The sequence below is a fragment of the Oreochromis niloticus genome, linkage group LG3 (genome assembly GCF_001858045.2).
Source record: "Oreochromis niloticus isolate F11D_XX linkage group LG3, O_niloticus_UMD_NMBU, whole genome shotgun sequence".
In the NCBI taxonomy this organism is placed as follows: domain Eukaryota; kingdom Metazoa; phylum Chordata; class Actinopteri; order Cichliformes; family Cichlidae; genus Oreochromis; species Oreochromis niloticus.
The window spans coordinates 60,575,550-60,598,919 of NC_031967.2; the positions used below are offsets into that span (position 1 = coordinate 60,575,550).

At 39.4% G+C, this 23,370-nt stretch overlaps 2 protein-coding genes and 1 long non-coding RNA gene across 5 annotated transcripts in view; 1 reads left to right on the top strand and 2 right to left on the bottom strand.

Moving 5' to 3' along the window:
• The window catches only part of LOC109194388 (uncharacterized), a 71,649-nt gene that overhangs the window by 24,452 nt on the left and 23,827 nt on the right, over positions 1-23,370 (bottom strand). The gene's annotated exons all lie outside the window — the stretch shown is intronic.
• On the bottom strand, positions 3,086-14,571 carry LOC106097384 (uncharacterized). 3 transcript variants are annotated; one of them, XM_019360043.2, is made up of 6 exons: positions 13,185-13,512; positions 10,457-10,547; positions 6,960-7,238; positions 5,045-5,080; positions 4,512-4,859; positions 3,086-3,418 (listed from the first exon to the last, which is right to left on the bottom strand). In XM_019360043.2, the coding sequence occupies exons 3-6, from the start codon at positions 6,988-6,990 to the stop codon at positions 3,252-3,254; spliced, it is 582 nt and encodes a 193-aa protein (XP_019215588.1). In that variant the 5' UTR covers positions 6,991-7,238; positions 10,457-10,547; positions 13,185-13,512; the 3' UTR covers positions 3,086-3,251. The 3 variants fall into 3 exon arrangements, 1 of the variants encoding a protein (XP_019215588.1); XR_002062400.2 differs by lacking the exons at positions 3,086-3,418; positions 6,960-7,238; positions 13,185-13,512 and adding an exon at positions 14,443-14,571 and having other exon boundaries at positions 4,658-4,859; XR_002062401.2 differs by lacking the exons at positions 3,086-3,418; positions 6,960-7,238; positions 13,185-13,512 and adding an exon at positions 13,865-14,008 and having other exon boundaries at positions 4,658-4,859.
• Positions 12,776-16,718, top strand: LOC109202472 (programmed cell death 1 ligand 1-like). Its single transcript, XM_025905827.1, has 4 exons — positions 12,776-12,913; positions 15,870-16,235; positions 16,474-16,493; positions 16,524-16,718. Exons 1-4 carry the CDS (start codon positions 12,847-12,849, stop codon positions 16,686-16,688), a joined length of 618 nt encoding a protein of 205 aa, XP_025761612.1. The 5' UTR covers positions 12,776-12,846; the 3' UTR covers positions 16,689-16,718.

Here is a 23,370-nt window from a genome sequence, read left to right on the forward strand (position 1 = left end):
ATCACATTTTGGGTTATTTAGACCAAAATACTCAATTTAGCTCTACATGGGCCTGATATCCACTTCCGAGGACATTATACTGCTCCTTTTCTATCAAAATTTTAAACGAATATCGTCGAATGTGTCTCTTATTTTTCTTAAAAACAAAAATAAGGTAAAAAAAATCTGGTAATTATTTGTTTTTACATTCATCGGGCCCCAATCAGCCCAAATATCGAAGTGAAATTAAAAATGCATGCCATGGAAGAGTTCGGGTCTTAGGAGGTTAATGTTGTCTCTGGCTGTGCAGACATTTGCAGGCTGCAGAGAGAGAGAGAGGGAGAGAGAGAAGGAAGAGAGAGGAAGGGAGGGAACACCATGTGCAGCTATCTTACAGCAGTAAATGATAACAATTTGCACTGCGGTGGCTGTGTGGAAGGAAATGCCTACTGTGACAGCAGCGCTAATTTAGACAAGCACACAAAAATAAGCATCACAAGAAACTAGATATACCTTCTTGTGTCCCACAACACATGAGAGCAGACGAGGTGAGGAAGAGACAGGAGTCAAAATGAGTCCCCCTTCCTTCAAATCTCATGTTAAAGTGATGTTTGACTCAACTGCATCATAGTACACTTTGTTACTATGAACACAGATTTATATCTGAGATCACAAATCTGCATTTTTATGATCACTCCTGCTCAATTGAATTTCAGGGGTTAGAAGTTCATAGGTCACGATGCAGGGTCTCACACTATACGGCGCTTAATATATATATTAATATATATATATCAATATACGGCTAAAACTTTGTCTTAAAGTATAAAAAATTTTGTCTTATTTTTATTTCCTAATTTGTGAAGCACTTTGATCAAAACTGTTGTTTTTAAATGTGCTATATAAATTCATTTTGATTGAATTGATTGATTGATTGAAAACCTAAACGATACTCATCCCTAGCTCTGGGTGAACCAGGGTAGCTCAGTACTCAGTGGTGGATCTGTCAGTTCTTGTATACTATATATCAAATATAATGCTCACTACACAACATCTGGCACTCAGGACACCCTCATTCGGAGACACGGATGTAATTTTGTAGGGCTTTTTTCTTTTCTTTTTTTTTTACCACATTTTTAGACAGTTTATAATGAGGAGCAGTATGATCCCATAGGCAGAAAAATCCACTTGTTTCCTCTTCGACTCGTCTTGTGACTCTCGTAACTCCTCATGTTGTGTATATAGTATTTTCCACATTGTACAGCACTTGATGCCAGCATGACACCAGTTGATGCCAGTAGCTGACAATTACAGTTTTCCCTCTTTAAAGGTCAGAGGTCAGAGTGAAGTTCCTATGCTGTGCTTACAGAGCATTGCCACAGAGTTACAGCGGGTAGTCAGATAGATGAGTACAGCTGTTCACTTTGAGCACATACTTCCTAAATTCTTTTTCTGATCACTGGAAGTTTCAACCATTGGTTTCCACTTAAGGGCCAAATTACAGAAAAAGAAAAGCAGACTGAAACATGAAGATAATGCAGAAGTACCAAAGATTGCAGTTTGTCAAATGGGTGCTTGGTTCCTAAAGATGTGTCAATTTGAGATCTCAGTCATAATCCATGTGCACCATGTTGTTGCAGTTTAGATATGATATGGTGTTGTTATCCTAAAAACTGAGCAAATGAGACTTGCACATAGATTGATCCTGCTGAACCTAACAGAGGAAAGAAGAAACTGTGACACAGTGTTAAGCATGTAAAAAAACATGTTGACAGAACTTTTGCAGCTCTGTCAGTCAGAGAGAAATGATTCAAAATCAGACTTTTTTTTAACAGTTTCTGTGCAGAAGATGTCCTGAGACAGGATGTGGTGTGAAGCAATGTAAAACAGCTTCATGCCATTTTGTTTAGGCCCTGAGCCATTTCAAACCTAACTGCTGTAATGTTTCAAGTTTAGTCATACAGTTAAAAGGAGCTTATTTTCATTTTTTCATGAGTATCTCATTTGCTGTTATAGACTGTAAAATGTAATATTGTGTTTAATTAAAAATATTAAATAGGCTGAACTCAATTTTTATCAATTTGTTATCAGAACTCGATTTAAATACGTTACCAGTACTTTTTATGCAAAAACGCTGATAAACTCAATATATTTGAGTTGTCTTAACTTACAAAAACCAAGTAAGCTGGAAGTTTTGCTTCTCAGGGCGGAAGGATGAAAGATGTGTTTTGAAAATGCCACGTGACTACCGTCCTCCTCCCTCCCGGATCAGTCCGCATGTTCATGGCGCCAGCATTTGTTATGGAATATGTTGAGCAAACCTGGAGATATTATTGTTGTCATTGCTGTGGATCTTTACTGACTTGGTGAGTAAATGTTTACTCTTATTCAAACTGATTTTGTGGCTTCTCTTAGTTTAGCACCAGGTTTCTAATCTTGCTAGCTAGTTAGTGTTAGCCTAGCGTTGCTGCTGCCGCTGGGCTCATGTTACTTAAAAGTTAACACCACAGCCTTAAAAACCTTACATAAAAATATGTCTGTGAAATTTTCTGTTGATTGTTTGAAATAAAAAAGTGAGATAAGAGCCCAGACAAAATTCTTCGGGAGGTGCAGCCATTAGGGGTAGGGTGGGGTGTGGGGGGTATTTTCAATCCATAGCCATAACTAACTAACTAACTATATATATCATGTTTAACATGAGTAGTAAAACACCGCAGGGGGGTTGAAAACAATATGCCAGGGGTTGGCTGTGCTCGCGGACTCTATCAAGCCTTGACCTCCCGGTCAGCTATCGCTGGTGGATAACAGAGCTCTCTACGAAAACGTGGAAGCACTTCTGCAAATATGTGATATTTTGATAAATTAAGTTTATCAAAATATCAATATTAAGTTTTTAATTTCAATGTTTCAAGAGAAAACCAATAAATGACAACAAGGTGCTTAACAAATATACATTCATCTGATTTGTTTTGTCTCCTGATCTTTCGAGCTCATCAGCTGCTTTCAGACAAAAGTCATGCTCAGCAGCAACGTGAGGACCGAAAACATTAGGAGATCACTCTGATGTAGGTCTTTATAGCCGCACTGTAAACTTGAGACGAGCCAGTAGACTGACTGTGGACGACAACCCTTGTTGCAGCTTCAGAGTTATTTTCTGCGAGCTAACTGGAAATTAAGCTTTATCTGAGCGAGGCTAAAGAGTCAGAAAACAGCCATGAACAGAAGAACCTACAACAAGATCTAAAGCATTCGCTATCAGGGTTAGCTAACACAAATCAGGAGGATGAAATCCAGCATGACTTGTGTCTCCTGTAGTTAATTAAAGCAACAATAGCTGTAACAATAATAATACTAATAAGCAGCCCAGCAGAAACAGAGACAGCAGCTCTAACTTCAACCTTGCCTCCTCCCTCCTTGTCTCCTGCAGCCTCATCCCCTCCATCTGTAAAGTAGAAACAGGTGTGAGGACAAAGTTGAGTCGATGTGTTTGTAGTTTTCCTGAACATCAAAATGACAACTTCTGTGCTTCAACTGTTCTGTCAGCACTTGTTTTAACGGAGAGCAGTCGATCTCACAGCTCCTGGATTTATCCACAAGCATGCAGTGAAGCTGTGTGATCCTTATGATTAACTTGGTCACTGCTGGATACTGAACTCTGCTGGTTCCTGCTGACACAGTCTGCTTTTGTTGAGTGTGGAGAAAACAGATGGTGCAATGGTTGTTGTTTTTTTAATCCATTATTTTGATTTTATTACTGCTGTAGGTCACAGTTGCAGGTGAAAATCAAATTAAATCCATGTGTCTCGAGTCACATGCATGGTAACTGTTGGAGACTGACCACAACAGAATGTAATTAAAGAAACACAAACACATGCAAGTGAAAACAACTAATGAATAACATGGCTGCAGAGGAGCTGCAGAGTTAGTGTGAGTGAGAACAAACCCCAACTTATTATAAACCCAGCAGTTTTCCAGACTGGGATTTTTTTACTTGCTTATTGGAAACAGGACAACTGTTATATTTGCAAGTGCATCTTATTAAATTCTGTAACAGTTTTAGTAACTTGTAAAACTAGATGAGGGAATAAATGGAATAAAACATGGACCTAATAAAAACATCCGTCTACTTGTGTCTACTAATCAAAGCTGGTTAAATCAGTCTTGTCCGTCTTTGATTCAGTGTGTTCTCATGAAAGTGTCTTCATGCTGCAAAAACACTCCCTGATGTTTCACCCTTTCTACTTCTGTGTGAGCAACTAAAGATGCAGCTCCACCTTCTCTGGGGAAACCCTGCCACCCTCACTCTAAACAGCTGCAGCAGATGTTGAGGGTGAGCCTGGTTCTGCTGGAGGTTTGTTCCTGTTAAAAGGGAGTTTTCCTTCCCACATTTGCTTGTGCTTGCTGCTTGTGGATTGTTTGATTGTTGGGGTTTTCTCTGTGTTATTGTAGAGTCTTTATCTTAGAGTTAAAGTGCCTTGAGGTGACTGTTGTGTGATTTGGTGCTATATACATAAAATAGATTTCTACAAACTCGCCTGCGTCTGTGACTGTGAGGTTGATGGAGTGCTTGAACTCTTTGACGTCTCTCTCACCACTTCTTGTGTTGCTGGTTATAATCTCACACTCGTATGTTCCTGTATCGCTGATGCTGACGTTCCTCAGAATCACAGAAGCGTCTCCGTCCTTCATGGACGGCTCTCTCAGATCCACTCGGCCTTTAAAGGACTCGTGCTGGTAGTTCTCATACGAGTGTGGTTTTCGGTAGAAGAACACATAACTGTCTGGTTTGAGATCAGGTTTGCGCCACTGTACCACTGAGATCATTAAATCGCTGGAGCCACGACACTCAAGTGTGGCATTTTGTCCCGGCCTCACTTTGACCTCTGTGTGATCAGAACAGAAAATTCAGTGTTTAGTCTGAACTCCAGGAATAATGATAGGAAACACCACAGAAAACAATGAAAAACGTGCATAAAATGTAAAATTCATATTTGAATTAATTCATACTGTTACTGCTTTTTAGGAAGAAATGATCAGGTTTAAACTGTTAGGAAACACATTTTCTGACCTTGGCATGTTGTGTAACATGCCGGAAAGACGAGACCTGAAGAGAAAGACAAAATGTTACATTAATGTTGGTAGTAATGTCAACTGATGTTTAGACAACAGACAGTTGTGTTTTTTCTAGTAACAGGAAAAGTGACGCTATTAAACATTTAAAGCATTTGTGCCCAAATTGTATCGAGGCTTTGAAACAATCTGAATCCATCTCCACATCGAACGGCTGCACAATTTGGCTTTCACCACATCTTAAATGCTGTGACACAGAAGAAACCTGCAAAATTACAAACAAAGCTTTTTATTGTACCAGACTGTCAATGACTATGAAAACACAGGTTTTAGAGACATTTCTACAATATTGGGACCATTAAAAACGTTGATCCGTGACAATCAGCCGGCCTCATTTTGCTCCCAGCCTGAAACCTATCGATGTCTTTAGTTTTTTTAACTTTTCCAGGCATTTGTGTCATCAGGTTTGTTCTACACAATGTCAAGCAGCAGAAGCCTCAGTGGGAATGAAAAAATGGGAAAGAAAGGAAAATTGTTAAGAAGCAGATCACCTGCATATTCTTTAGGGCAGCGCAGTATGTGAATATCGGATTATAATGAGGGGAAAAAGTCCCATGTTACAGCAGAGCATTCAACAAAGCATTTTATGCATGTTGCATAAAACATGCAAAGTGGAAAAAGTGAATTGAGTTCTCCCAGCAGTCTGTTTCCTTCTTTCTTGCTTCCTCTCATCTGGCAGTAATCATGCAAACAAAAATCCCCAGTTAGCCATAGTCATGTGACCTGAGCACTTTCAAGTAGGGCTGGGCGATATGGCCTAAAATCAATATCACGATAAATTGAGCAGTTAACTTCGATAACGATAAATGGACGATAACCACCCCAAGTGCCAAAAAAACAAACGTTTTTTTTTTTTTCCTCATTTGATGGGGCTGTGGCAGGCAGCATAGTTCCTCCAGTTATTTTGATAATATTATTCCCCCTAGACCTATTCATTGCAATTATATTATTACCACTTTAAAGGACTGTAAAATGTCACTGAAAATAAATGAAGACAATAGTAGTAAGTACTTTTAGTGGTTAAGATTTATTAACTGAACAAAATAAAAAGTGTAGGATACAATATCCTGCAGGTGGTGGAAGAGGTTGGTTGTGTTACCTTGACTTGACGCAACAGTCTTTTTGCAGAGTTTACATTTAACAATTTTTTTGATCAATATCATCCTTGTTGAATCCAAAATGTTGCCAAACGATTGTTGATGCATTTTTTTTGTTAACAAGCGTCTCCTCTTCCTCCTCCACCAGCTCTACCTCCGTCGCTGCTGCTTCAACATTTAAATCGTCCTCCATTTGTTCACCCGTGTCTCGTCTTGTTACAGGTAGTAGAGTCATGTGACTCCACCCCGTCAAGTCTGTAACGTAGCACAGCGTCTTAAAGGGACATGAACATCGCCAACCTGCACATGCCTTTTCTTTTTTTTTTAAAAAAATACCGAATTTACTGACATGGGCAAAATGACGTCGATGAGAGTCATAAATTTCGGTAACGATAAATTTTTGATATATCGCCCAGCCCTACTTTCAAGCATGATTGGAGTAAGAGTTTAGAAACATCTCAGGTCGACACAGTGTAGAAACGTCTGTTTTAAGCTTCCTGTCCCTAGGTTTTGTTGTTCTGCCTCTGTGGTCTTGTAAAACGGGAGCAGCAGAGAATTCCTGTTTCTGTTTTGTTAGATTAAAAAAGCTTTTACATCTACACGTTTGCACAAAGTGCTGACTGCAGTATGAATGTTCTAAAATGAATCTCAAAGCACAGATTACATCCTGTTCTTTACAGAAATTCCTTAATGTAGTTATTTACACATCTTAAATACCAGCTTTGATTCATCTATTGAGGATAAGAAATTACTTACAGAGCACGCTCAGCACAGCTCCTGCCTTCATGCCGCACCTCAGTGAAATGACCACCTGTCTTACTCAGTCATAACTACACTTCTTGTTTCCAGATCAAACTAATGAACATGCATAGACTTCCGGTGGTTTATGGTAGGAGTTGTGAAACTGTGATTTAGTGACCGACAGAAAAGAAAATATCCATGAACCCTTCAAACAAGCATTCATACGATCCCAGGATTTCTTCCTGTTAGTCAGAATGGAGGAGCTCATACAGAGTGAATGTTCATGGTTTGCAGCTGTGTGTCCAAATACATATGAATACAAATGAAAGCTCAATAAGCACTCGGTTTTCCAGAGAAACACAGCAGTAACTATCACCTCGAATCTGTATTAAGTTCCTGCATTGTTAAACTACCTAATGGAAAATGACCAGGATCTGCAAGAAACAGGAAGTGTATGTCCTGTCAGATGAGTCACCCTGTTATACTGAGTGAGTCCCTGCAGTCAGTCTACTTCAGCTTTATTCAAAAACAGATCAGCTTCTCTAATCCACCATAAATTACCAGCATTTTACTGTTGGGCTGTAATGAACACAGCAAAATGATACAAGTATAACAGAGCTGTAATGAGGAGCTGGACACTAGAGCCACATTTATCTAATGAAATATTCAGGTTGAGAGCATCAGCAGGATCAGTCTCAGAAAGTACTTTAAATATTTGAATGTAGCACAATTTTAATGTATTTTCTTGTACTTTTTAAATTATTTCTAAACTATTCTGCTTTCTCTTTCTACTCCACTGTATTTTGGATGAAATATTGTACTTTGTCCTACATAGTTTACTTCTATTGCTTTATTTTAAAGCAATAAAATCATTAATGAAGCCAACTGTGATCTAATATAATAATGGACAGAATTCCAATAAACCAATCGTCTCCACTGTATTCATTTTTAATCATGTGGTTTGTTGTTTGTTTGCCCTTGTTCTTCTTACTCCTAAAAAACAAAACAAAAATCCCATAAAGCTGCTGAGTCTACAACAAACTGGATGTTTGTGATGGAGCAACCACAGAGAGAGGGTCTTTCAGCATCTTCATAGATAATCATTGCTGTAACTCACAGAGGAGACACAGTAGAGGTGTTTGCTCCATCCTTCTTGGTTTAATCAGGCCAACATTAGGACCAGTTCATGGTCCTATCGAGTGGTCCCTCCTACTCTTTCCTGTGAGAGTTAAGTTAAGTTAAGTTAAGTTTTTGTGGTGTTTCTGTATTGGTTAAACCAGGTGGTAGCAGAAGCACAATAAAAGATTAGATTCAACTTTGTGTCTTTTACTTTGTGGATTTAAGAGTTTGTGCCTTGATAATAATTCAGTTATAACGTGTTATAAGGTGAAGAAAGGACAGTAGGAAAGACGATGCTCTTCTCACACAATCATTACACTGCATAACCACAAAGTTGTCAATCCCTGGCTTCATGAAACTAGTGACAGATTCTTCTTCTACTTTAAAATTAAGTTCATGGTACAAATGTAAAGAACATCTAATAGCAGCATGTAAGTTAGCAGTGTGATCAGTTCAAAGTTTTTGGAGTGTGGCATTTCCAGAGTTTGGCTTTGTGTAAAAGCAGCAGAGACATAAAGAAAGTTTCCTTATCATGTTTTTTTGTTTTTTCCCCTGTGGCTGCACTGCACAAGCTCATGTGGTTTTACTCATGAAACTCTTTGCTTTTATGTTGCTTTTTACTCTACTGTGTACAGCGACCTTGAGTGTTTTGAAAGGCGCTTTCAAATAAAATGTATTATCATTATTATTATTATTATTATTATTCTGATCATAGTTGAGGCCACAGGTTGCTCAGATAGTAACAGATCCAAATCAAACTAATGAAACTAATGAACATGCATAGACCTCTGGTGGTTTGTGGTACGAGTTGTGAAACTGATTTAGTGACTGACAGTAAAAGAAAATATCCATGAACCTTTTAAACAAGCATTCATATGAGCCCAGCGTCTCTTCCTGTTATGGCACAGTAGACAAAATGGAGGACCTCAGAGTGACATGTGACGTGTTCATGGTTTGCAGCTGTGTGCTCTGCACTGTGCCACATACCTCATACTAAATCAGTGAGCTGCTTTCTTTACAGAACAAGGAGATAAATGTACTTTTAAAATGGTAAATGTTTCTTCCTTAACTTGTAAAAGTCTCAACCACAACAACACTGAGTGTACGAGTACCAAAGAGTACATGCTTGACCTACTTACTGCTTCCTTTGTCTCACTCACTATAATCAAACTGTAGAAGAAAAATGTGTCTCTGGGGAGCTTAACTCTAACAACATGTCATCACACGTAAACTGAATAATATGCTGTGCTTTTCAGTGGAGAGTTTAAAACATAATTTTACAAACACTGCACGTGATGCATAAAGGTTTTATTTTCTCTGCTGTCCGACACGCCCTGAACTGGTTAAAGGACTCAGATAGTAACAACATGTATAACTGAGGATGGTTGAGTAAAAATAGCACAATCTAGACTCTAAACGGGCGGTGACTTAACTGTCACTTGTGCCTGACTTGAGTTCACATAATGGAAAAATACCCTGAAGTCACATGACATCGATCAGAAAGTTTGCAGCAGTCTAACCAACAGGAGCAGAAACTGAAGCCTCATAGTTAATGTTTATGGCGTTAAGTTTGGTGCTGTTGTTCACTGTGCTGCACGCTGTACTTGGCGCTGAAACATTCAAAGTGAACAAAGACTTCCAGATGTTGGTCTGCTCCCTCTCTGCAGACAGCTTTCCTGATCATGAGGCAGTTCAAACCACACCTGCAGGCTGCCAGGAGGCAGGAGGATCAGGCTACTTTGCTTCTTTTTTTTTAATTACTCTTCTTTCATTTTATTTATTCAGACTCATATGTACATGTGTGATACAGCAATGCCAGAGCTGACATTGATATATTACTATACAAGCAGGACATTGAGTCCTTATGACATGAGGTCACACATTTTGATGACAACTGTGAGGAGGCCCCAGATGGAGCCCTCTTGCTCAAACGGCAAGAGCCCCAGAGAAACAGAGGCAATGGGCAGCCCACCCCACCAGAGGCCGGTACATTAACAGGGCCCCAGGAGCCTGAGAACAACCCACCAGAGACCACAGATTTCTCTCTCTGATCAGTGCTGTAGACTCATACAGCTGAACCTCTTTAACATCTCTGCTCTGTGTCATTTCCTCTTTTAGACGAGAAAATTATCTGTGTAGTTCAAGTCCAGTCTCATATCAAATCACAGAGGTCAGTTTAAAACAAACAGTGAGGAATTTACTGTCAATTTTCTTCTGAATACACCGCTTTGAAAAAGATCCAACATATTGTACAAAAATGGAGTTTATTCGTGCTTTAAAGAATTTCCTTCACATAAACTTTTTCCTATTAAAATAAGACTTTGACTTGAACTAAAGTTCAATTTTAAGGAAACAGATTTATTGTCTTTGCACTAAAAGGAGAGCAGCTGTACCTTCTATAGTCTGTTTCTCTTCTCTTTGATGATTCGTCCATAACTGATGTCTTCATTTCTCACTGCTGAGCAGACTGCAGCTGATCACTCTCTGCACAAGAAACACACACAAAAAATAAATAAATAACTCAGTGTGGATAAATCGGCCAGCATGCAACATTTCATTATGTGCAGTAAATAAAAGGAAGAGTTTTATTAAACAATGAGGTTATTACTTCCCATGTAGCAATACAAAAAGATTTCTAAGAAACTTGACAGCAGGTTTCAGCAGCTCTGTGGTCGTTTTGACTGTTTTGGACAAACACACGACTGGTATTTGGTCATTTGTCGTTAGCACCAGAAGAGGAAGATGAAATATATTCTACTACAAGGTACAAAGCAGACCAACATTTTGCAATCCTATATGCACACTAACATCATCGTCATGGTGAAGAATCTCAATGTCAGCGGAAACAACAGGACAAAGTAACTAATGTGGTTACAGATTTATAAAACATGAAAAACTGTTCATGTTGTTAAAGGAGAAGCAGAAAACACACACTGTCCATTTATTGCTGAAATTTGACTTCTGAGTGTGATTTTCATGCAAAGTTAGAAAATTTAGACAATCTCATCTGTATAATTTAGCAATAAACTGCTGGACCCTTACACTGAGAATAGTTTGTAATACAGAAATCCCTGCATGTTCTTAATTAGGGCCATTCAAAGTCATACAAGAGATACTTATTCAAAAAAAAAAATTCAGGCTAGAAACAACAACAGATTCAATAACTCTTAGATGGTTGCAGTTTTATTCCGAGTCATAAAAATCCTAAGCAAGCAGAAAAATAAAGTCACACCAAGTGACGTGTTTCAACTGTCTAAATTAAGTACTGTGGATTATTTCATTACTTCATTTATCAGGAGAGCTGACAGTGAAGTTACAAGAATTCAAACAAACACAGAGATTCGACTTACAGAGCAAGTAGACCTCTAACCCTTCTCACTCATTTGAGCTCTTTTTCATTTCTGTCACTGACACCAAGTAAAGCCGCCCTCTTCCTCTGAGCAACAGCTTTTCTATTGGTTTAAACATAGTTGTGGTAAGATAAACTATATATAAAATAATATACAACTATAAACACACTACAGTACCTTTCCCCCCTAAAACACTTTAAAATCAAACCCTGTCACCTGTCAAGACAGAAAAATTAAATTTTTTCTATCAGAAATTTCTTGGTTTTGAGAACAGTAATTCTGGATTATTTTATTGGTACTCCGACACTTCTACTAAAATTACTGGATTTCAACATATCTTCCTATTCCCAAAAAACACTGACATTAAATAATTATCAGGTGGTATTTTTTGTTATTCGTGGTTGAAAAATATTTATAAAATAGAAACAATTAGTTTCACAGATTGTACAACAGCACAGTTTGAGGTACATCTTAAACGTTGCCTTCATGAAACTTCAGAACAGGAAAAAGTTTGTAACAGTTTTACTTAATCCATTATAATAAAACCAAATATTCTCATCAGTAAGAATTAAGGAGGTCAAAAAGAAAACTACACCTCGATGGTAAGTCAACCTTTTCAGACCAAAGTATTACACAATTTTTTTATCCTGCTGAACTCACCAAAGGTTTTTGATGCAGACATCAGTAATAGAGAAGTATATTTGTGCGAGGCAGCTAGTGCACTGTGAACTCAGTGAATGAGACAGAATTTAGATATTCATAAACTTATATTAAGAAAATAATTATTTCTGATTGGCTGTGTAGATTAATACAGGAAAACTGCAGCACCTGGATTCTGGCTTTAGTAAGGCCACAGTAATTTGGGCTCGATCTTATAATTACAGAACTTAATGTTACAATATGATCAATTCTGTTTATTACAAGCAGGTACATGCACCTGTGTATAAACACGAAAACAAGACCTATCATCTATCACTGTTATGTTTCATCTGGCTCATCAACACCACTGTAGGCTATACTTTGATTTAATTACCAGTATCCAAAATGTAATTAAATATATAATATATATCTTATATGCATCTCATTCTAATTATTAGTGTCATATAGGCTAGATGAGACAGAAACAGACTGTTAGACTCATACCTTTTCTTTTGTCATGTCAGATTTCTGGAGTAAACATGTCTTAAATAAAAGTTGTGCACGTATTGAAGGCCGCACCCCCAAAATGTGCAGAAACTGACGTGTTTCCCATTCATTTAAATTCCACTATCTCCCCTGCCCACTTGAGGAAGGCTGGCATTCGCAGCTCAGCTAACGGAGTAGTGGTTACAAAAGGTTAAGCGGTCTCTGTGGTCCTTACAAAACAGCGTCACTTGGAATATTTATGGGATTATTAACATCGATCTTGGAGATCCACAAAGCACTACCACCTGATGTGGGATTTGATAAAATGTCTCTTACTGGTCTGGAGTTTCTCTTTCTACCGACCCTCGTTTGCAGGTAAAGTTTAACCCTTGCACCAAGTATATATTTTGGAAACTAAGCGCACACGTGTATTATAGTGTTTTCTGACTGAGCCGAACCTCCTTTAATGTGACCCAGCCACGGTGGAGTGGACAATAAGTGTACTCCTACAACACGATGGCTCGTTTATAATCGCTAGCAGTCGATACTAGTCTTAAATGAATACGGTACATTTTTAGACAGCGGCTAGCCCCAGCTATGGCTAACTAGCAAATAAATATGCGGAGAAAGGTCTCACTACATTTACCTATTGCTATATTAGCTATAGCCGTATTAACACCAAGCAATGGCGACCAAGAATGTAGCCGCCCGGTGTTCACCGGCTCTCTGTCAAGTGGCAGAGAGTGGTACTTTGTGTTTAATGGCGGTTGGCAACCAAGGTAGGAGGCGGTAAGGAGCATTACCGCCACCTACTGTTCCGGAGTACGGGTCAGTGAGCTTACAATCTGTATCCAAAAAGCAATACAAAACCAAATCAAAAGAAAAAACAAACAAACAAAACCCCAGCCTACACTCTTTCATAAACACCTATATCCTTCAGAAACCCACCAGTTCCCCCACCTGTGCCCTACTACCCTCCAACACACTCTTCAGATTAAATTCCCCGATTCCCCGCTCCATCAATCTATTCTGCAGAACTTTCCACATCATAACCCTTGCACCGCAGTGTTACGTGCTCTACCGTCTCCTCCTCCTCCTCCTGGCACACTCCACAAAGCCCCGTCTCATGTTCTCCTATCATCTGTAGTGTTTTATTTAACGCACAATGTCCCAGTCTAAGCCTGGTAATGACCACCTCTTCTCTCCTATTACCCCCATACAACCTACACCCTGCCACCTCCTTCTTAAGATGATACAAGTGCCTGTCCTTACTCCCTGAATCCCACCGCTCCTGCCACTCCTGAACAACCTGCCTCCAAACAATACCTTTTGCTTCAGATCCGCTGCTTTTAATTTCCATCTCAGTCCTATGTTTAGTTAACGCTCCTTTTGCCAACCTATCCACCTTTTCATTTCTACTGATTCCTACATGAGCTGGCACCCAAAGAAAGTGAAATTGCGGTCACCGCGTCTTCCTCTTCTTCTGAATTTTATTGGCGGTTGGCAAGCAACAGAATGGTGGATTACCGCCACCTACTGGTATGGAATGGAACGACTCAAAGGTCACTGCTGTTTGAACGCGGTGCCTAAATGCATAAATGCGTCACGCATATAGATATATATGAGGGACAATTCAAGGTCACAATTTATTTTAAGGACTTTGAGCATTAAAATTGTATAAATAGGGAAAAAAAACCCTTTGATGTAAAAACTAATGTACCAAATATTACTCAAGGTCAGGACAGAGATGGTTTACAAGTGCAAGTGTCCTCTGTTCAGAAGACTGAGTTACTACTTGCTTTGACACCACAGAACATACATACAGTTCTCGTGTGTGTGTGTGTGTGTGTGTGTGTGTGTGTGTGTGTGTGTGTGTGTGTGTGATGAATACATCGTGTACTTACAGCAAGCATAGGATAAATCCACTGTAGTCTATCTGAACGTCACCTTGGTTCAGTCACTCTGTCTGTTGAGTGTTGCACAGTAAAACAGAGAGTGCAGCCTCAGCTTTGTTGAACAGAAAACTCTCCACCCACATTTGTCGATTGCCACAGCAGTGGTGGAGAAAAGGTCACGTGTAAAGAGACAGCCAATGTTTAAAGTCCTTAAAATAAATCGTGACCTTGAATTGTCTCTCATGTTACTCTCATTCCAATCCTTCTAAACGTTTCCCCTCATTTGTCCTCTAGTTACATACAGTTGTATATTTTTGGAGGTGAGAAATCATCTATACAGACAAGATTAAATATCAGTCTGTCATCAGCCTTATCTTTCATGTTTCAGAATGGTTCACTGATCTGTTGTTGAAGCACAGTTTGAGGTACATCTTAAACGTTGCCTTCATGAAACTTCAGAACAGGAAAAAGTTTGTAACACTTTCAGAATGATCTGTTGAAGCTTATTTAACGTACAAACTGATTATTTTAAAAACATTTTTGAGTGATAAACAGGTTAAAATAATTTATGCAGTCTTCCTGTGAAAACAATCGAAAGGCTGGATGAATTGTCTGTTTTCAATGCTTTGAGCAAAATTTCTTCCCATTGATGTCTCAGCAGCTTAAACATTATTTACACATTTACAAATCTGATTACACACACACACACACACACACACACACACACACACACACACACACACACAGTGGTAGCTACAGTAACACCCTCACAGTTATTGTGGTCAGTGTGAGCTCAGTGTGTGAACTTGTGTTTACAGACAGTCTGTGCAGACTCACAGGCTGTGCATTTATCTGACACTTGAACTGGTTTCATTGTGCTTGGCATTGTTTTAGCTGAAGACCTGATGGTGAATCTGTGTTTCACACTCTGGTCTTACTCCAGACTTTCAGGAGCAGGGTTAGAGCTCACTTTTATTCCTCTGTGTGTTGTTCTTGTTCTGACTCTCATGGTTAGATTTGCTTCAACCACCATAAACCAGAGAACAGCAGTTTCTCACTGATCTTCACACTGACTGGCTGCTGTAGCAGTGAACACTTGAACTTTGAACCCTTTAACCTCTCTGCTCTGTGTTGCCTTTAGACTCGAAAGACATCTTAGCCTAGTCTGGACAAAACCACTGAACATTGAAGCTGTTTGTTTACACTGGAATACGTGTTTCACACTTTGTTCTCACTGCAAACCCTCAGGAGCTGGTTTACAGCTGACTTTTATTCATCTGTATTTTAACAGGTCTGATGGTCACATTTGTGAGATTCAACCACCATAAACCAGAGATCAGGCATATCTCTGAGCATCACTCTGATTGGCTGCTGTGGAAGGGGTCAGTGATACTTTGACCTTTAACCTCTCTGCTCTGTGTTGTTTCCTCTTTCAGACCAGAAAACGATCACAGCTGAGTCTGGACAGAACATCACTCTGACATGTCGAGCTCCAAACAACAACAACATCATTGTTGTTGTAGAGTGGAGCAGAACTGACCTGAAGGAAGAATATGTCCTCCTGTACCGTGATGAGCAGTTTGATCCAGAAAACCAGCATCTATCTTTTAAGAACCGGGTGAATCTGCAGGACAGACAGATGAAGGATGGAGACGTGTCTCTGATTCTGAAGGATGTGACAACTAATGATGCTGGAACATACGAATGTCGTATCGTCCAGAGTAAAACAAACCACAGGAAGAGATCCATTTCAAATATTGATCCCATCAGCATCATCACCCTGAGTGTTGTTGTTCCTCCAGGTGAGTGAGTAGAGTTGAGTGTGTGTGTGATCAGAGGTGAAGCTGCTTCCTGGTTGTTGATGTTTGTTTCTAAAGATGTTGTTGATGAGACTTTGTAGAAAGCAGCTGGTCTGAGTGATGTGATCAGAGTGCAGTAGATAATGTCTGACAGCAGTTTGAAGAGGAAATGGATTCTGTTCTGTTCTTCACTCATCACCTACCTGACAGCTGACACCTCACACCTGTTTCTCACCTGCAGGTCAGACAGGAGGAGACACAGAGGATGGAGGGAAGGAGGATGGAGGGAAGGAGGATGGAGGGAAGGAGGATGGATCTGTTGGACTGATAGTCGGTCTGTTAGTTCCTGCTGTGCTTCTTGTTGCTGCTGTTGTTGGTTTTTTGATCTACAGAAAACGTAAACGACAACAGAATAAGGATTCCTACCAGCCTCCAGCTGCACAGCAGCCTGTTTAAAATGTGTCAGAACTTCTTCTTTTCCTCATCTGAGTCTCCTGCTTCTCTTCCATCTTCTCCAAGGTGACACTGAGCATTTGAAATGTCCTGACATTAATTTCCATGACATCAATGGTTTTGATGTTAAGTATCTGAAATTAGACTAAACATTTATTTATTCCAAACAGATTTTTTTGTGCTTCAGGAAATTTAAATTAGTTATTATAAGTGAAACAGGAGCAGACTGATATGCCACCATGCCTTCAAGAAGTGCCAAAATAAGATTTTCATTAATTTCTTTTGTAATTTTCTTTTTCTTTGGTGTAAAACATCAACAAACATTTTATATATTTCATGTTTAAACGTCCATAATAGTTTTTAAGAAGTAGAAAACTGTCCCAAAGTTAAAGTTGTGCCTTTAGCTCCTCCCTGTCTGCTCATCGACCTTCATGAACACCAGCTGAAGTCTTCATAAGAAGTTTAGTTTTATATTAGACTAAACTTATCTTTATACTGTGAGCTTTAGCTGTTACTTCCTGCTCTCGACTTCCTGCTGAGCTAACGTCAAACTACCTGCTGCTAAAACACTCATGTTTTTATCACAGAAGCTTCTAATGTTTATTATACAGCTTTAAGCACTGCATGCACTTCTTAACTTTATTATTGCACACTGTATTTAGTATATTTATTTCTATGAGCACAAATCTTGTTTACTTTTCTTTCTGTAACAATAAATCTGTTTTTATCAGAACATTTTCTGACCTGTTGACTCAGTTCATGCAGTTTTCAGGGACTTTCTGTTTATAATGTTTTTTATTATAAAAAAGCCTTCAGACGGTTGTTGTTTCCTGCTGCTTCATGAATAATCTTGAATTGAAGCTGAATAATCTGAGCTGGACTCAAACAAACCTCATTGAGGAGATGTGTAAACTGGATCTAACCAGCAGCATCTCCACACTCTCTCACACTGAATGATGTCACAGATGGTTACGACTTCAGCTCACATGAGACTGCACAGGAACTAAGATTCAGGTTTGCAGCTGCTCAAAGTGAAAAACATCTGTTGCCCATATTGGTGTGTACAATATTGTGTGGCAGGTGTGTAATGCAGTATTGTCATTATCCACCAGGGGGCACAGGTTTCCTATCTAAGGCAGCAGCCTTTTTTGCGTCACGGACCGGCCTTTAACGTGTCGCGGATAAATACAACAAAATAAGTACTGGTACCAATAAAAGAGAAAATGTATTTATAACACACGGGGAAAAGACCCAGGGAAACTGAGTTAATGATAAAAACCCTGAAAAACAAACAGATTTTTCCATGTAATTATTATTATAAACTTATTATTTCTGCCTTTTACTGCCTGCTGTGTTTCCTAGATTTCTTAGCTAACACACGAAAAGAGTGCAGTCTGTCCTCGAGGAGCTTCAGTGAGAAGAGCAGAGTCTGGAAGAGGAGCTGAAGAGGAGGAGGGAGGAGCAGGAACGCTTTGTCAGAAGGAGAACTGTGCTCAGGTGTGAGGACTGACTGCAGCTCAAAATTCAATTCTTTCTTTAACCAGGTTTGTCACATAGTTCTCTTATTCAGTCTTTAAACAGACAGATCTGAGTCTGCAGTTTAAAACAACGACACATCGAATAAAATGTGATGAAATGGGAAATGTGGAGCGCTGCTTTCATGATTTGAATCCACAGTCAGACAGGACCATAAACTGGTGCTCTGTAATAAATATGATGATGAGAAGAACTGAACTCTTCTCCCCTGTATGTAGAGTGCTGGGGGACGTTATAGGTATTCTTCTGAAGGATGTTTACTTTCGGCCCTGTAAGGCATCACCTAAGCTTTATATTTAGTGAAAAGTTAAAGGGCTAAACCATATATTAAGGTAAAGGGAGAGGACCCTTTTTATGACTGGAGAGCTCGGGAGAGGGTAAACATACATGGTGATGAAGGGAGTCATGTATATATACACACACACACACACACACACACACACACACACACACACACACACACACACACACACACAGTGCCTTAACTTGTATGACAACATATGAGTTTTGCTTTTGTGTTCACTGAAATTAAACAGGTACAGAGAGGCTGGAATTTAGAGTTGGCTACAGGCGTGCTTGTGTCAGCTTGTGGTTCCCACCTCCCTTGCAAGTAAATCGTACGTATTGCTCTTGTCTTCTGTTTGTAGTCTCACGGGTCTATTTCCTGCAGGGTCATATGTTTGGAGCCAACACATTAGTACTTTTACTTTTTACAGGCCTGTGTTATTTTATGTAATTGATATAAGAAGTAAAGCTGGCAGGATGCACACATCAGCCACAAACTCCGTATGAATCCATTAAAAGTATGCCAGGCTCTTTAGACACACCAGTGAGGCCACAGCCTGTTTGCACACAATTAACCAGAACAGATCTAAAAACATGGATAATATTTTAATTGGCCCTAATGCAAACTGTAAACAGCATGTCACATAGTTAAAGAGGTTTTTGCAACATAGCCAGGGGTGTGAAATTACTGCTTAATGTGTAGCTCATAATAAGCCAAATGTCTCCTTCAGCTGGATGCAGGTTATGATACTGCAGATGTGATGTAATCGACCCGATTCACAAATTTCTGGCAAAGAAATCATCAGGGATTGTGTTAAAGTGTTCAAACACCTTTATCTGTTCATTTGTTTTTGTATTAGGTGGCTGCTTCCCTGCTGCGACGCCTTTTTATTTCCCAAAGCCGTAAACTTAAACTTAAGCCTACCCAGGATTCCTCTATGTCGGCTCACTGAGCGGTGTCGGCAGAAAATGACTAATTTCACACCAGCGTTTCACTGATTAAATGACTCCTCAACAATCATCTGTAGCCACGAGTAGTAGCTACTCTAAAGAGATGTTGCATGCAGGAAACTACTGATCTGGTGATTGAGTGCACAGATGAAAGTCATCCTTTTAATTCCAGTAATGATTTTATTACTGGAACCTCTCAGTGCTGCTGCTGTGACCAAGTGTGTGCACAGGGACAATGAATTTGACTCCAGTTGCGCTCCGCATCCTAAAAAGAAATGTCATATAAAAATAGACTAAATGGACGACACCACATAGCACATGTTGCATCCAACTACTGGCCAATAACCTGCCTCAGTACCACATGGAAGCTCCTGTTAGGCATCATAACAGAACAGGCACATGGGTCAATACATGAGCGGGGCACAGAAAGGAATTAGCAAAAATACCAGGAGTGCAAAACACCAGCTGCTGGTAAATGAAGCAGTTACTCGAGACTGCCTAAGAGCCTTCATCAGGAACTCAATGGGGATGTGGGGAACAACACCAGAGGCCAACTTCAAGCTCACAGCACCAGTGCAGAATCTACCAAGGAGATGCACTGTCTCCACTGCTGTTCTGCGTAGGCCTGAACCCCCTCAGTGAGATCAACTGTCACACCTATAGGCTATCAACACCTACGCTCTGCCTGTGATCAGGTACCCTGCTGGGACAATAAGCTGGAGGAGGCGATAGAAGCCGCTGACATCAAGACCAGGAAGCTCCTGACCAACCATGGAGGGACAACATACATCAACATGGACAAACTGGTGGTGGCTAATCAACCGGACATAGTAGTGGTGGACAAGCAGAAGGAGACGGCTGCAGTGATAGATGTAGCAAAATTGAATGACTGCAACATGAGGAAGAAGGAACTCGAGAAGCTCGAGAAGGGCTCAGAGAAGAGCTGGAGAAGATGTGGAGGGTGAAGGTGACGGTGGTCCCAGTGGTAATCGGAGCACTAGTTTCGGTGACTCCCAAGCTAGGCGAATGGCTCCATCATTTATATCTTTGCATCCATCCAGAAATTTAGGCCCACAAAGATACTCTGAGTGTGTTGCACCAGTAGTACAACTTGAGGTACTTTAAATATATTTGGAATACACGATGTAATCACTGCTAAAATACTTCAGTAGGATTATAACTTATCCTTGAGTTATACACCTGCTAAGCTTATAATAACAACATTAACATTAACATTTTGTAAAACAATCAAAACACAGGATCATCCTTCCCGCTGTTGCCAAGTGGTTACTCACAGGATGATTCAACTCAACTTTATTTATAAAGCTCCAAATCACAATAACAGTCGCCTCAGGGGACTTACGAGGATCATTGTTGGTGTTTCTTATAGTGATTCACACTTTGATTTGGCAAAGGTTGCTGGTTTGATTCCAACTATAGACAAGTTTCTAAAAACTGTGCCGAATGAAACATTCAGGTGTGTGACTACTGTGGTGAACTACATCACAAAGAAAACTCCACTAAACTAGTCTAAACTACTCGAGTTATCACTCACATATCAAGTTACATTTAATGTTCAGTGTCAGACTGTGTGAAGTGAAACCCCTGATCACATTTTCCAACCATGAATCCTACTTTAAATGTCACTTAACTGTCTGGACTGCACATTATGAACACATCATGTTAGACTTTAAACACCTTTTATGTCACAAATTACAAAAGAAGGAAGAAAAATGCATTTTTAATAATTTAAACTTGTTGTGCATTATGAAAACACATTACTGTAGAAGATGTTCATTAATATTAAAATATCTAATATGATCTAATATTACATTTGCCAAATGAACATCTGTTAAAGAAACATAATTGACTAAAGCATGTGGCAGATTGTGTTGTGTCTTATGAATGACACACATTGTCCCACAGTTCATGACAAACATCTCTACAAGGCTTAAAATCTAAAGTAAAGAGAAAACAAAAATAGGCCTTCAAGATAACCACAGTCAAATTTAATCACAGCTAATTTAACAGAGCTGAAAATACTGAGGCTACAGCTCCATCTAGTGGCAGATGGCTGCATATGATTTCCAGTCTTTCTATAGAAAACAGTGGGAACAATAATGCGTATGTCATAAGTGTACTTATCCTTATTATGAGACTATTATGAGAGATGTTGAAACCCACAGAAAACAGAAGATGGATGCTGTGAAAATATTCTGCTGGACTCTGGTGTTTGTCTGCCTCCTGTTTTAGATTTAAATGTCCTTGTAAAGTAAGCAGCACCTGCATCACCTGTGTGATAGAAGGTATGTTGGCCAATTATGGGCTCAAAATGTGGTCATAAATATTTTGTACTTGTAAAACAGGATTTGTATGTGTAAAAAAGATTTGTGTGTGGACTTGGCCAAAAAACAAAACAAAAAAAAAAACAACCAAAAAATATGTGAATTTCTGAAAGTTCCAAGTAAGAATTTTGACCCTATTTTTCTTCCTTTCATCTGATTGGTCAATGTCATGGCAATCACAAATGTAACAATCCAATCAGAGAACAGATGGGTTTGGCTGTCAGAGGGACACTTTTTTGAACCAAGAATCAAACTGCAGGAAAACCAGATGCTCACTGACCTTCTCTTACTTTAAGTCTCAAACTTCAAAATTTACAGATTTATTCTCTTTATCAAACATATAACAAGTTTGTGATCTCTTTATGCTGCTAAAAAAAACCTAAACATCTACAAGTAAAGTTATTATGATGGAGTCAATATAAAATGGAGAGGCGTCAGTGTTTCAGTGTCAACAAGGAAGTTGTTTCAAAAGAAGTTTTTCTTCTTTAAGTTTAACGTTTAAAAAAAGTATTTAAACTTTCATAACAGTCATCAAATTTATAAAAACAACAAATTGCTGTCAAATAGATGCTGTTTGTTTTAATTTGCTGATGTGGTCATTTGCAGGACGCCAAGAGGACAAAGATCTTCAGCTTCCAGTATAGTTATGAGCTGCAGTCCTTTGGCAGACTGCAGGACTGTCTTTGTCCTCCTGTCTCAAAAATATAAAAGTCACTGTTTAACTCAGAAGCACAAAAATCAGGAAGCACAAACAAATCTAGACTTTATTCAATTCAATTTCCAATTCAATTTTATTTCTAAAGCGCCAAATCACAACAACAGTCGCCTCAAGGTGCTTTATATTGCAGAGTGGATCGCACAATAATAGATACAGAGAAAGAGCCAACAATCATACGACCCCCTATGAGCAAGCACTTTGGCGACAGTGGGAAGGAAAAACTCCCTTTTAACAGGAAGAAACCTCCGGCAGAACCAGGCTCAGGGAGGGGCGGGGCCATCTGCTGCGACCGGTTGGGGTGAAAGAAGGAAAACAGGATAAAGACATGCTGTGGAAGAGAGACAGAGGTTAATAACAAGTATGATTCAATACAGAGAGGTCTATTAACACATAGTGTGTGAGAAAGGTGACTGGAAAGGAAAAACTCAATGCATCATGGGAATCCCCGGCAGCCTACGTCTATTGCAGCATAACTAAGGGAGGATTCAGGGTCACCCTTAGTGTATCTGCAGAAGGGAGAGGAGGTACGTTTACCCTCAATGAACCATCTGACTCAATCTGCTTTTCCAAACCTCGTCGTGGTCTCACTTCTTTGGTGGAGGAGACTGTCTTCAACAATAAAACTCAGGCATTCCTCCAGTTTGATGCAAAGGATTTTCAAATTAATCTTTTATTCAATATGACTGAAAACAAGTGACTGAGTCCATAAATTAAGTAGTCTGCTGGCCTTTAGAGAGAATACAGACTATGATGGCTAACAGCTGACTAGTACTGGATGGATGTAGACAGCAGTGATGGAGGAAATCCACCCTGAGTGTAAACTGCACACAGAAAGAGGTCAGTGGAATTT

Excerpts from the sequence above, each read along its gene's own strand:
- LOC106097384 (XM_019360043.2), bottom strand. The coding sequence starts at position 6,990 with ATGAAGGCAGGAGCTGTGCTGAGCGTGCTCT. Across the intron at positions 5,081-6,959 it reads AGCTGTGCTGAGCGTGCTCT|GTCTCGTCTTTCCGGCATGT; the intron begins GTAAGTAATTTC and ends CTTTCTCTTCAG. Across the intron at positions 3,419-4,511 it reads CCTCACAGTCACAGACGCAG|ATGGAGGGGATGAGGCTGCA; the intron begins GCGAGTTTGTAG and ends TCTACTTTACAG.
- LOC109202472 (XM_025905827.1), top strand. The coding sequence starts at position 12,847 with ATGTGGGATTTGATAAAATGTCTCTTACTGGTCTGGAGTTTCTCTTTC. Across the intron at positions 12,914-15,869 it reads CTACCGACCCTCGTTTGCAG|ACCAGAAAACGATCACAGCT; the intron begins GTAAAGTTTAAC and ends TTCCTCTTTCAG. Across the intron at positions 16,494-16,523 it reads GTCAGACAGGAGGAGACACA|GAGGATGGAGGGAAGGAGGA; the intron begins GAGGATGGAGGG and ends GATGGAGGGAAG.